This window comes from Fundulus heteroclitus, chromosome 5 (assembly GCF_011125445.2).
Source record: "Fundulus heteroclitus isolate FHET01 chromosome 5, MU-UCD_Fhet_4.1, whole genome shotgun sequence".
NCBI lineage: Eukaryota > Metazoa > Chordata > Actinopteri > Cyprinodontiformes > Fundulidae > Fundulus > Fundulus heteroclitus.
In genome coordinates, this window is record NC_046365.1 from 25,641,509 (window position 1) to 25,653,825 (window position 12,317).

Consider the following 12,317-nt stretch of genomic DNA (forward strand, 5'->3'; position numbering starts at 1 on the left):
GAAAGGTCCTTTTTTTCAAGCAGCAGAAATAACAGCTGTTGTTTGGTTGTTACTTACTTTGGACATGTCGCTGATCTGTGTTTCTGTTAATAGGTGTTCAAAAATGTGCTGGAACTTAATTGTTGTAAAACAATTTGAAAATATGACTCTTAATGTTTTGGCTGAAAAATAAGGGCTACAATAAAGCTGAACACAAATTTTGACTGAATGTGTAACTTTAAATTAGACCTGTATGTCTTAAATTTAAGGTACTTTTTTCAGTTTTTTTATCTAATTTCCCAACAATCTTGCAGATTGAATATATATTTAAATGTTTGCTTTTCTGTAACTGATGTCTTATTCTCCCAACAGTTTGATGGTATCAATAAGGATGTCAAAGTGACTGCAACCGGGACAGGAGAAGCAATGTTTAATGTAAGTTAAACTCTCCTTTTTGTGTGTGTGTGTGTGTTTATGTAAGCTCATGAGACATTGTAAATAAATCAAATTTTGTAACCTTTCACTCTAAAAAAAAAAACTTTCAATGCTTGGCCCCCTTTTCCGGTTTCAAACTTTATCAAAAACTTAAAGGGAACAGTCATGCTTTTCAGCCCCTCCTTTACATATTGAAATCATTCAGTTGTGGTCTACATGAAGTGGAACTGTGATGCATTGTTATGACATTTTCATTAATTTATCCCCACATTCCCACTTTTTACCCCTGTCATGAGGTGCATGTGAGAGCTACTTGTTATGGGGCTGTCTCTTTAAAACTAAAGGAGGCACTTCATACCATGCTCTTCCATGTAGCTGGGTGTTAAAATCCAGCCCATTTGGCCATTTTTGTAGAATGCTGACGATGTAATGAACAACCAACATCCACTTGTAGCTTTGGCATCCTTGAACATGGACTACAAAATCCCTGCAAGAAATGACCCAAAAATATTATAAAGAAATCTACTCAGCTCCTAGGCAGACTCATATTTTCTGCACTTCAAGAGATTCCAAGTTTACAACAAAATGTACTTAAGGGCTAAAAACTGGATTTTGCATGATAATTATGAAGTTTATTTTGTTCCAGAAGTATTTGTGCCTTGTAAGCATGAATTTGAAGTTGTAGAGAGAGTCTCATTCCAAGTTTTGTATTTGTAGAATAAAAAATAAATAAATCACAAGTACAATTTTTTTTTACACCTGTTCAAATTATTATTTTTTCCTCAACACAAATACAAATCAATAAATACAACTGCACAAATCTTCTGCTGTGAGTCACAAATTCAACAGTACAAGTTACGCCTTCATTTTCACTTTTGACACAAATGTCTCAGCGGTAAAAATGATCTGTAACTTGTGGGTAGTACCCTTGATTGGACAGCAGGGGGCGCTGCCTGCACCGTCAGTCTGTACCAACCGGAAATACATATTTGGCTGCTGCCTTGTTGCTTTTTAAGTACCCTGCCCGCATATGCCTTCAAAGGACGCAGCTGTCACTGTCACTACCCGATCCGTGGTCCGTGTACCTTCAGGCAATTAGTTTTTTTTCTGGAAAACCAAAAACGGAAACCACTTCTGTTTTTCAATTTGCAAATCAAAACGTAAAAACGGAAAACAAAGCCATTTTTTCTTTCCTGTCACTACAATTTAGAAACGAAAAACCAGAAAAATTTAATGAAAAAAAAAACGCTCGCTTTTGGATTTCGCCAATAGGGCTCGGGATCCGCATTGCATTGTGGGACGTGGCGGCCATATTGACAGCAACGCAACGTTAAAATACCTCTGACATAACGTTGTTGAACGAAGAGACGTAGAAGTAGAGTTGAGAAAGAATAGATATAAAAAATATGTTAAAATCCCGAAAAGGATCTGAAATTTACCGGGACACATTAAATAGAGAAATCAGGGACCGGTATGTTGACAAAATCAGCATTATTATGGAGCGCCGACGACCACTTGTTGCCACTGTTTTGCATATCGGACGTCTTCGGCTGCCTTGTTTGCGATGTGAGCGCCTATACTTCAGAACAGTTCCAAAGCTACAAGTCCTTGGAGTCTCATGTGCAGTTTACGAATGGATGGGTTCAGGAGCTGCAGATCATAAAGCCAGTAAACAGAGGGAACACAGTAATTCGTACAAAGGTAAGCTGTGCTCAGACGGGCTCTGGCACCTGCTAACCGTTAGTGCTAACAACCACTCACGCATGTAATGTACTTTTAACTAGCTGCTATATGTTTCAAAGGTTTAGTTAGTAACGTTAACTGCCAACCCTCCCTAAACCCTCCGGGTTTCTCACGTATTTGAGCCTTTTCCCGCTGCCGTTTTAGTATTTATGTGCATGTATGTGGTGTCGCGGCTGAAGGAAAGAAACAATGTAGGCTATAAAATAAAACCGTGCATCTTTAACTTACCAGAATGAAAATGCAGGGAACACACTCTCATTGACATCGGGATACTGTGGAAAGTTATGATCGGTAGTCTTAAAGCCGCGATCCAAGCGAGCCGACGACTCCATTGAGCTTGCTGTCTCTCCCGTGGTTCCGCCTCCAGGCAGGAAAGTGGTGGAAAGTTAACCCATTTTCTATGTTTTTCCCATGGCGATCATGTGTTGCGCTGTTACAGCCCACAACACAGCAACGGTTTACCATGGTTGAAATGAAGTTACGGTAAAATTAATCAAATTAAAACACGGCTGAGAGAGGGAGTACAGTACGCGGTAGTCATAGGCAGTAGTCTGAGTAGCGGGGGCGGAGCCGCGGAGGCTTTCAATATGGCGGCCACACAAAGTAATACGTCATGACGACCAAGCCCTATTCATTTTTCCATTTTCTCCTTCGGATTAAAAGATGAAGATGGTTTCACGGCTGGCCCGGAAGTGCAGGGAAATATTTCAAAATAAAAGCATACATGTACGCATAACATAATGCAAGCCTAAAGAAAAAAATAATAAAGCATAGAGATGTCTTTTGAATGAAAAGAGGACCTTTTTACATTGCAACATGATGGTTTATTTTAGAGACATGAGCTTTATTACATTATTGTGTGTTTTATTGGTGGAACGTGAAGCATAAAAGCTAATCACATGCTGTAAACCAAAAATATAGAAGCAAAGTTTATTTTTCTCATCAAGCAAAACCCATCAAGCAAAACCCACCTTCGCTATAGGATTACTGTCTATATGTGTCTTGATTTTAGTGAAGAGTACATATTTTTGAAGCTAACAGAGAAATAAAGATTTTTTTTATTGATTTAATTAATCTATCTTCACTCACAAATAAAAACAAATACTGCCACGGGGATAGAGTGCCTCATATATTTCCTATTTGTCATACAAAAGATGCTAATTAAAAAGTTAAACTGTTCTCTGTCTGGGCTAGAAAAGCATCTATAGCGGCTTTCAAATTCATGCTTACAAGGCACAAATACTTCTGGAACAAAATAAACTTCACAGATAATTCCTCTTTAAGAGGTTATGAAATCGTTTTGTTTAAAAGTGTACAAATCAAATCAATAAACACTGAGGTTTTACATTGCATATTTTTTTCTGTGCTCTAGATGGTATCTCTTTATTATGCTATACCAAGTAAAGAGGAGAGTGACTGTGAGATGTTTGACATGAAACTGGAACTCATTGAAGGTAACTCTTTATGCCCAATATGTTGCTTTCTGTTTAAAGGAGCTATAATCATTCTTATTTCTCACCTGGGATGGAAGTAACATTACCTATAAACTATCGGTCCTCTCTATCAACAATGTCTTAATCACGTTTGTCTCCTTTCAAACCTAGAGGTATGGTCTGGAACTCCTTTGCTCAAAGTGTATCTTGGTACAAGAGCAGCAGCCTGCAAACATGGGAGCCAGTAAGAGAAGCAGACCAGAAGTAGAACAGAATACAACATCATAGACCTATCCTGTATTAGTAAAAATCCAGAAGGACTTCACACCATTTAATAATAATATTAGACTGTTGTGAATGGCAAGCTGTTGTACCGATTTGTGCCACAAGGTGTCAGTATTACTTATAGCTCCTTTAAATTTAATGCTTCATAATCTGGGGTCTGGTTGCATTGTCTTTCTTGTTTCCATTTTCTTTTCTGGCAAAAATGTTGCAATAACCAAATATCTTGTTTTTGCAGTGAACAGTGAAGAAGGTGCGAGAGTGTACAAGCTCAAAATAGAAGTTTTGTGAGTACCTCTGTCCAAGAGATGCATTTGTTCCAAAGCTCAGTTAAATGTCACCATAAGATTTTGATAAAAAAAAAAAAAACGTAAAGCCATAAGGAAGATGGTAGCCAAAATTCTATCTTGTCTTTGCACTGCTTTTTCATTTTTTAGAATAGGAACATGTTTAAATGACAGTTTAGCTGACTATTGATAACTAAATCCAAATGTTTTGCATGTTTCTCTCCCCTTAGGTAAAGATTTAGTTTACCATAAAAGCTCATTTATGTTTTTTCCATACACTAAAGTCCAGTTTCCTTAGCATTGTATACACAGAAAAAAAGATATAACCAATTTTGAGTCTTGCAGTCCACTTACTGTTTTCTCTCGTAAATGTAAAGATGTTGGGCTTGTGACATTGAATAAATCACAAATGCCAAAATACATACCATAGCTTTTTAGACAACATTATTTGATTATATATTCCTAAAGTATATTTGTTGTCTGCAAATTGATTGTGCTAATCTCCATGAGATATATCCTCCAGTTTACGTGAAGTATGGTTTACAAATAAGCTTTGTTTCATAAAACGTCAATGTGTCAATTTGTGGGTCAGAGTAGTTCCACAAGTCCTGGTGCTTTAATCATTAGGAAAGCTGAAGGGCAACTTGAATCCTGCCCAATCAAGGACCGCGGAACCGGTAGGGCCGGTAGGGCCGCGGCCCTACCTACTTTTGATGATCAAACATGTAAAATAATATATATAAATAAAATAAAATTATTCAATAGCTATTTTTTCAAATGCACAATAGTCTATGGCAGCAGCATCATTCTCCAATGAGAAAGCGATAAATCATCCCATCTAAAAATGTATAGGGTAGTTCACAGCTATTGTTTTCATCCGGGTTTTTCGCGCATGCGCGACTGGTAGGCAAAAGGCGAACACAATGGCGAACGCAAACAGAGAAACTGCTCCAGACAGCCGGAGGAGCGGCTGCTGCTGCTGTAGCAGCCGCTTCTGCGGCCCGTGTAGCGATCGCCACCTCCCCTCCGCCGCTATTTAAGTAGCACGATGACTAGAGCAGAATTAAGTTGTATTTACTGGAGATGGTGTTGTGCGCAATTCTGTTCCCCCATGGAAATCTGTTTCCCCTGTGTCGGGAGCGCACATTGCAGCGAGGGAGGCTGGGCTGAACACTGTCACGTCACTTCTCATAGATTTCTCGGTTAAAACCAAAAATTAAAAAAACTCAAGTCAAGGTTTTTAAATTTACTTTAATCGGTAGCTGTTTCCAAAATTATAAAATACACACCACAAATTAATAAAACAAGGTCTTTAAACATTTTCTTAACAGTAAAAAATCACGTGATGCACATTTGCATTATTGATTGAAGGACTAGCAAGTCCGCTGGGTTAACTCGCCACTTCTTCTAAAAAACAGCGTAGGAAGAGCCTGCTTTATTACTTTGTGATGTGTGTTTTATAAATTTGGAAACAGCTACCGATTAAAGTAAATTTTACAACCTTGACTTGAGGGTTTTTTTTATTATTTATTTTTTTAACGAGAAATCTATCAGAAGTGAAGTGAAAGACTTAAAAATAGCATAAGAAGACCCTGTTTTATTAATTTGTGGTGTGCGCACAACACCGGACCTGGACGTAGCGCTGACGTCACGCGTGAACTACCCTATTGGCTGATTGTGTCATGTGATGTAAACAAAATGACCGCTACTTCGTTTGCTTCGTTAGCTTAGCTAGCTTTAAGGCTGTGTCCACTGCAAGTGCTGAGAGGTGTTTCTCGTCCCTCCGTCGTATCAAGACCTATCTATCTGAGATCAACAATGACCCAGAAAAGACTAAATAGCTTGATGTTCGCCCACACACACAGGGATCTTTTGACCATAGTGGATGCTTTGAGGATAGGACTTCATCCAGCATAATGGCAGGCGGAGACACTTTTTCGGGAATATTTAGAGCAGGGGTGAGTTTGACTTTTCTTTTTAAAGTATTTTTATTCTGTAAATATTGTATTAGCTGTAATATAATGATTGTAAGTGGAAATAAATACGGGGCGTGTGTGCTGGAACGTCAGAAAAAAAAGTTAAATAAATGGGTAGTTCACTTTCATCCGGGTTTTTCGCGCATGCGCGCTGGACTGATGGGCCCAACCAATTTGAAATGCGTTCCGCGGTCCATGTGCCCAATCATGTGCAAGCTGAACCGGTCCATGTAAACTATTCGGACGGAGGGGAGAACAATACACGCCAGCCCCAGTGGCAATATTTTATAAGTAGCTTTTTTAAAGTACCATAAGCTTAGTCCATAGATGTTTGTGTTGCATTTAATTGTATTAAGTTATGGAAGAGAAGCTGCAGTACAGAGACAAAGTACAAAGCTAAGTTTATCAAAGAAGAGGCTTCTCGCAGCAAAATGTTTTGAAGAGTAAAACATTAAGAGGAAATTTGCAAACATACAACATGGGAAGCTAAAAAGCATAATTAACGAGTGGATCGCCAACCACACTGATAGACTCCCATCGCGCCACTGAGACCAGAAGTAGGCTGACTCGTTTTGAGCAAATATAAAACCAAACATTTAGACATTGTCATGATCATCATTCATTTGTGTGTGTGTGTGTGTGTGTGTGTGTGTGTGTGTGTGTGTGTGTGTGTGTGTGTGTAGGTACAAAAACAGGGAGAAGAATGCATCCATGTCAATCTTGGATGTTGGTTTACCAACAGGCTATAATTTTAACAAAAATGACCTAGACGCAGTAAGAGTTACACACAGACAAGAACATGGGAAGAAATAATCTTGAATCAGATATTTTTTTGTACTAACCATGAGCATTTCTAAATTTGGTTGTGTAGTTGTCCAAAGGGCATGACCGCATCATTGCAGACTATGAGGCAAACAAAGCTCTGTCAGAAAGGGGCTCCCTGATTATTTATCTGAGTAAGGTAAGAATGGATCTCTGGCCTAATCTTTCAAATTCATGAACTGACTTTTACAACATTTTATAACCTAGGTCTAGAGAAATAAAACCTTAAAGCAACCTCATGATAATTTTGAAAGGTTTACATCACTACCCATTTAGATGTGTTATTTGTAAATATCAATAATATGAAATAGATATGTAAAAGTGAAATTATGGGAGTAAAATAAATCACACTTGGAATATAACATACCACCTCTCTCCACAGGTGTCTAACACACAGTATGAAGAAATAACTTTCAAGATCGAACAGCAGATGAAAGTGGCCTTCTTACAACCAGCTGCTGTGTCAGTCTATGAATACTATAACAGTAAGTTTCTAAATAACTACTAATTACACAAATAAATGTTATTTTTGTTACTGTTACAAAATTATCCAATTTATCTGTGTTTTGAATAAGTTAACAACTTTCATCTCTGCCCAGAGAGCAGGCAGTTCAGTCAAGCATATGTGTTGTAAATTTCTAAATGTGCAAAAATTTACAAAATATTAAAACTGCATACAAAGTACCTGGCTTCTTCTTCCTTGCTGCAGAGAAACGGTGCGTTCAGTTCTACCGCCCTGGGAGGATTAGTGGGGAGTTATTGACACTTCGTCACAATGCCGGATACTTGTGCGCTGAAGGTGATGTAATTGCTTAAACTATACTTTAAGCATGGCTTTTATGACATGTCAATTTATAAACCATGCAACGTACCAAAATTCGCCTTGCAATGCTATTTTAAAAACAATCTTTGTTGCCTCTTTTCTTCTCATCCATATGCAACACTATTGAAAGTGACACAAATAGGATTGAAAGAAGGATGCTACAAGTGTAACTTTAAGTTGAAGCTTTTATTGTGGCTATGGACATCACATTTAATGAAGGGAAAACAGCAGTGTGGTTTGGACATGTCCACTGTTGCTTTTTGTAAGCGAGATTAAGAAACAGCTAATACAGTGGGAAGAACAAGTATTTGATACACTGTTGATTTTCCAGGTTTTCCCACTTGCAAAGCTTGAACAAGACTGTAATTTTTATCATAGGTACTCTTCAACTGTGAGTGATGGAATCTAAAACAAAAATCCAGAAAAATACAATGTATGATTTTTAAATAATTAATGTCCATTTTATTGTGTGAAATAAGTATTTGATCATCTATCAACCAGTAAGAATTTTGGCTCTCACTGACACGTTAGTTCTTCTTTAAGAGGCCCTCCTGTTCTCCACTCATTACCTGTATTAACTGCACCTGTTTGAACTCGTGACCTGTATAAAACCTGTCCACACCTGTCCACACACTCAATCAATCAGACTCCAGCATCTCCACAATGCCCAAGACCAGAGAGCTAAGTACATCAGGGATAAAATTGTAGACCTGCACAAGGCTGGGATGGGCTACAGGACAATAGGCAAGCAGCTTGGTGAGAAGGCAACAACAGTTGGTGCAATTATTCGAAAATGGAAGAAATACAAAATAACGAAAAATCTCCCTCGGTCTGGGGCGCCATGCAAGATCTCACCTCATGGAGCATCATTGATCTTGAGGAAGGTGAGGAATGAGCCCAAAATCACACGGCAGGACCTGGTCAATGACCTGAAAAGAGCTGGGACCACAGTCTCAAAGAAAACAATCAGTAACACTCTACGCCGTCAAGGATTAAAATCCTGCAGTGCACGCAAGGTGCCCTTCCTCAAGCCAACGCATGTCAAAGCCCTTCTGATGTTTGCAAATGACCATCTGAATGATCCAGAGTAGGAATGGGAGAAGGTCATAATGAGACAAAAATAGAACTTTTTGGTTTAAACTTCACTCGTCATGTTTGGAGGAAAAAGAATAATGAGTACAACCCCAAGAACACCATCACAACCGTGAAGCATGGCGGTGGAGACATCATTCTTTGGGGATGCTTTTCTGCAAAGGGGACAGGACGACTGCACCATATTGTGGGAAGGATGGATGGGGCTATGTATCGTGAAATTTTGGCCAACAACCTCCTTCCCTCAGTAAGAGCACTGAAGATGGGTCGTGGCTGGGTCTTCCAGCATGATAACGACCCAAAACACACAGCCAGGGCAACTAAAGAGTGGCTCCGTAGGAAACATCTTAAGGTCCTGGAGTGGCCTAGCCAGTCTCCAGACCTGAATCCAATAGAAAATCTTTGGAGGGAGCTTAAAGTCTGTGTGGCCCAGCGACAGCCCCGAAACCTGAAGGCTCTGAAGGAGATCTGTATGGAGGAGTGGGCCAAAATCCCTGCTGCAGTGTGTGCAACCCTGGTCAAGAACTACAGGAAACGTCTGATCTCTGTAATTGCAAACAAAGGTTTCTGTACCAAATATTAAGTTTCATTTTTCTGGTGTATCAAATATTTATTTCACACAATAAAATGGAAATTAATTATTTAAAAATCATACATTGTATTTTTCTGGATTTTTGTTTTAGCTGCCATCACTCACAGTTGAAGAGTACCTATGATAAAAATTAAAGTCTTCTTCAAGCTTTGCAAGTGGGAAAACCTGGAAAATCAACAGTGTATCAAATACTTGCTCTCCCCACTGTATATATATATATATATATATATATATATATATATATATATATATATATATATATATATATATATATATATATATATATATATATTACTCATTTGCTCCCTCAGCTCATGGATGCATCTTATTTTTTTGTTTAATTTTAGAAAACTGCAGTAAACAGAAAAAGGAGAAAATCAGCAATGATGAACGTGCAAATAAAGCCTGTGAATCTACAGAATTAAGCAAAATAGATTTTGGTAAGGATCATTACTATAGTCTGAAATAGTTTGTTATGCCCTGCTGATGAGCTGAATAATACATTTCTTCCTTCAGTTTACAAAGTGATTGTAGAGGATGTTTTCAACAATTACACCACTGACACCTACAGTATGCGCATCTTGGAAACCTTTAAGTTAGGTAGGTGTTCTCTATTTGTTTTGATTGCTTTTAGATTTGTAGAAATAGCTGCATTGGCTACAAAAATAATTATTTTGGCCTGCTATTGTAATAAACTACAGGTTTATAATAATGTAGCATTTTTAAGAAAGTGTGCTTATGTCTAAAGGAAAACTGTCTTCACTGTTTTATCCGTAGCTTTCTATTCAGTAAGTTGTGATCTTAGTAAATGTAAGTTGTTGACATGCTTGTTGTTTTATCCTGTATTACACTTTTTTTTTTTTTTTTTACAACAGGAAGTACCGATGTGGCTCCAAAAAACAAACTGCGTCTATTCCTTGGTTACCTGCACTGCAGAGAGGTGTTAGGTCTGCAACCAAGCAAAACCTACCTGATCATGGGTTCATCATCTAATATTCGCATTATTGGCACCTCGTAAGTTTGTTGTATGTCATAAGGCTTGTTTCCATAGGTTCTAGATTCAGGTGTATGGTGAAGCAGCAGAACTGGTGAAGAAGAGGTTTATGTTACAGTGTGATAGGATTTTTTTCTGAACTGTTTCAAAGTTTTCTGCAAGGAGACTGAAGGATAAATGTGTAGGTTTTATTTATTTAATCCATGGCTCCTCTCTTAAATGTACAGCTTTTTCATTTCTCTGAAGACTTGCTGCACCCAACGTGGTCTGCCCTCTTATAGTAGTATAGCAAAGCAAAAGCTGCAATATTGTTTATGAACGTTAATTGGAGATTTACAAAAATTAACCACTATTAATCATTAAGCTCATTAAAGTTATTATTTGGACAGTAAGCTTAATAACCTTTCATCATTTGTGGTGTTCCCTGAATTGTGTGGGTAAAATCAAGAAGTACTCCATTCAAACCCAACTTATTTGGATTATTGCTCAAATATTGGTAATAAACAGCCAAATGAAGGTTTGGGAAATGTTTTGGAAAAATTAGAGGTCATCTAGCATTTTTGTGTGATATACTCAGCCCTTTTTTAGTCTAATAAAATTATTAATCATTCAAAAATCTTCCTTTGTAAAAACTAAACATATCGTAATTTTTTTCTGTGTTTAGATTCCAGTATATCCTTGGTGAGACTACTTGGGTCGAGTACTGGCCAACCACAGAAGAGTGCCAAACTGACAAACACCGCCCTACTTGCATGGGCATGGAGCTCCTAGAGGAGCAGATTGAAGATTTTGGATGTAATATGAAGTGATTGGAAATAAATGTTTTTTTTTTTTTTTTTTTTTTTTTTTCAAAACCCTTCTGAATTATCATTTTCTAAGTAGATGTTTAATTGAAGTATAAATTAACTATAACTAAAATAACAAAAAAGGTGAATATGAAGTTGCAAAATTATTTTCAGGAACTTTTTTTGCTTTAAGGTTACCTAGATTTTTGTTATACATTTTGTAGACAACCTTTTGCAACTGATGCATGATAGGAATGACATTATAATTGTGATCTTTTATTATAATAAAAGATCAAAATGACATGATATCCAATTGTTTGGTTTTAAAATTTCTCTTTACAAGTTCAGACTCCTTGTCCTTTTTTTTAAACTCCATATAGCTTAGGATTTTAAATTGTTTCTCAAAGCCAGATTTTGTGCTGCAGTAACAATTTAACTTATAGTCCTTATTTGTCCTGTTACAGTTTTTAGTCATGTTTTTTTTACTGATCACTTTTAATGTTCAAATACAATTAATTTAAGTACATTCTTGGTTTAGATAGAAAAAGACAGCAACTCAGATTTATCATTTCCATGATGTTAACTAAAATCACATTTACTGACACGCCATGATTTGGTTTAGGGAAAACCAAATTTAGAGCAGTGAAATCATCAGGTTTTAATGAGAGAAATAAACAGAATTTACAATGTTGATAAGAACAAGGCAGGGTAATGGAGCAATGAGGAACATGAAATCAACGGAAGAAACCAGCAAAGTTCAGATTCTTTTTCTTTGACATTTTAGGACAGATAGAGCCAAATTTTTTTTTATTACTCTCAACCAAAATTATTCTTCTCCATGTCTCAGGATGTCTGTTGCTGATCAGGAAAGAACTAAGAAAACCAGTGAGGCTATGCATTGTGGGAAGTTGTGGTTAATGACATGGACTACAGGGCCCTGTTTCAGAAAGCAGATCTACCCTGAGTGGAAAGCTGCTACTCTGAGTAGTTCTACCTCACTCTGTCATATTCAACGTAACTAAACTCAGTGACCTATTAACCCTGAGTTAAGAGCGAGCATGAGCGGAAAGATGA

The 12,317-nt window shown here is 37.4% G+C and overlaps 1 protein-coding gene across 1 annotated transcript in view; it reads left to right on the top strand.

The window, feature by feature from the left end:
• Positions 1-11,549, top strand: part of LOC105918827 (complement C3) — a 52,248-nt gene extending 40,699 nt beyond the window's left edge. Inside the window, 11 exon segments of the mRNA XM_036137297.1 lie at positions 352-414; positions 3,530-3,611; positions 4,111-4,159; positions 6,819-6,909; positions 7,007-7,096; positions 7,340-7,442; positions 7,667-7,756; positions 9,812-9,904; positions 9,981-10,064; positions 10,340-10,478; positions 11,123-11,549. Coding sequence (XP_035993190.1) covers positions 352-414; positions 3,530-3,611; positions 4,111-4,159; positions 6,819-6,909; positions 7,007-7,096; positions 7,340-7,442; positions 7,667-7,756; positions 9,812-9,904; positions 9,981-10,064; positions 10,340-10,478; positions 11,123-11,267 — 1,029 coding nt within the window. The 3' untranslated portion in view covers positions 11,268-11,549.
• The last annotated feature ends 768 nt before the right edge of the window (positions 11,550-12,317 follow it).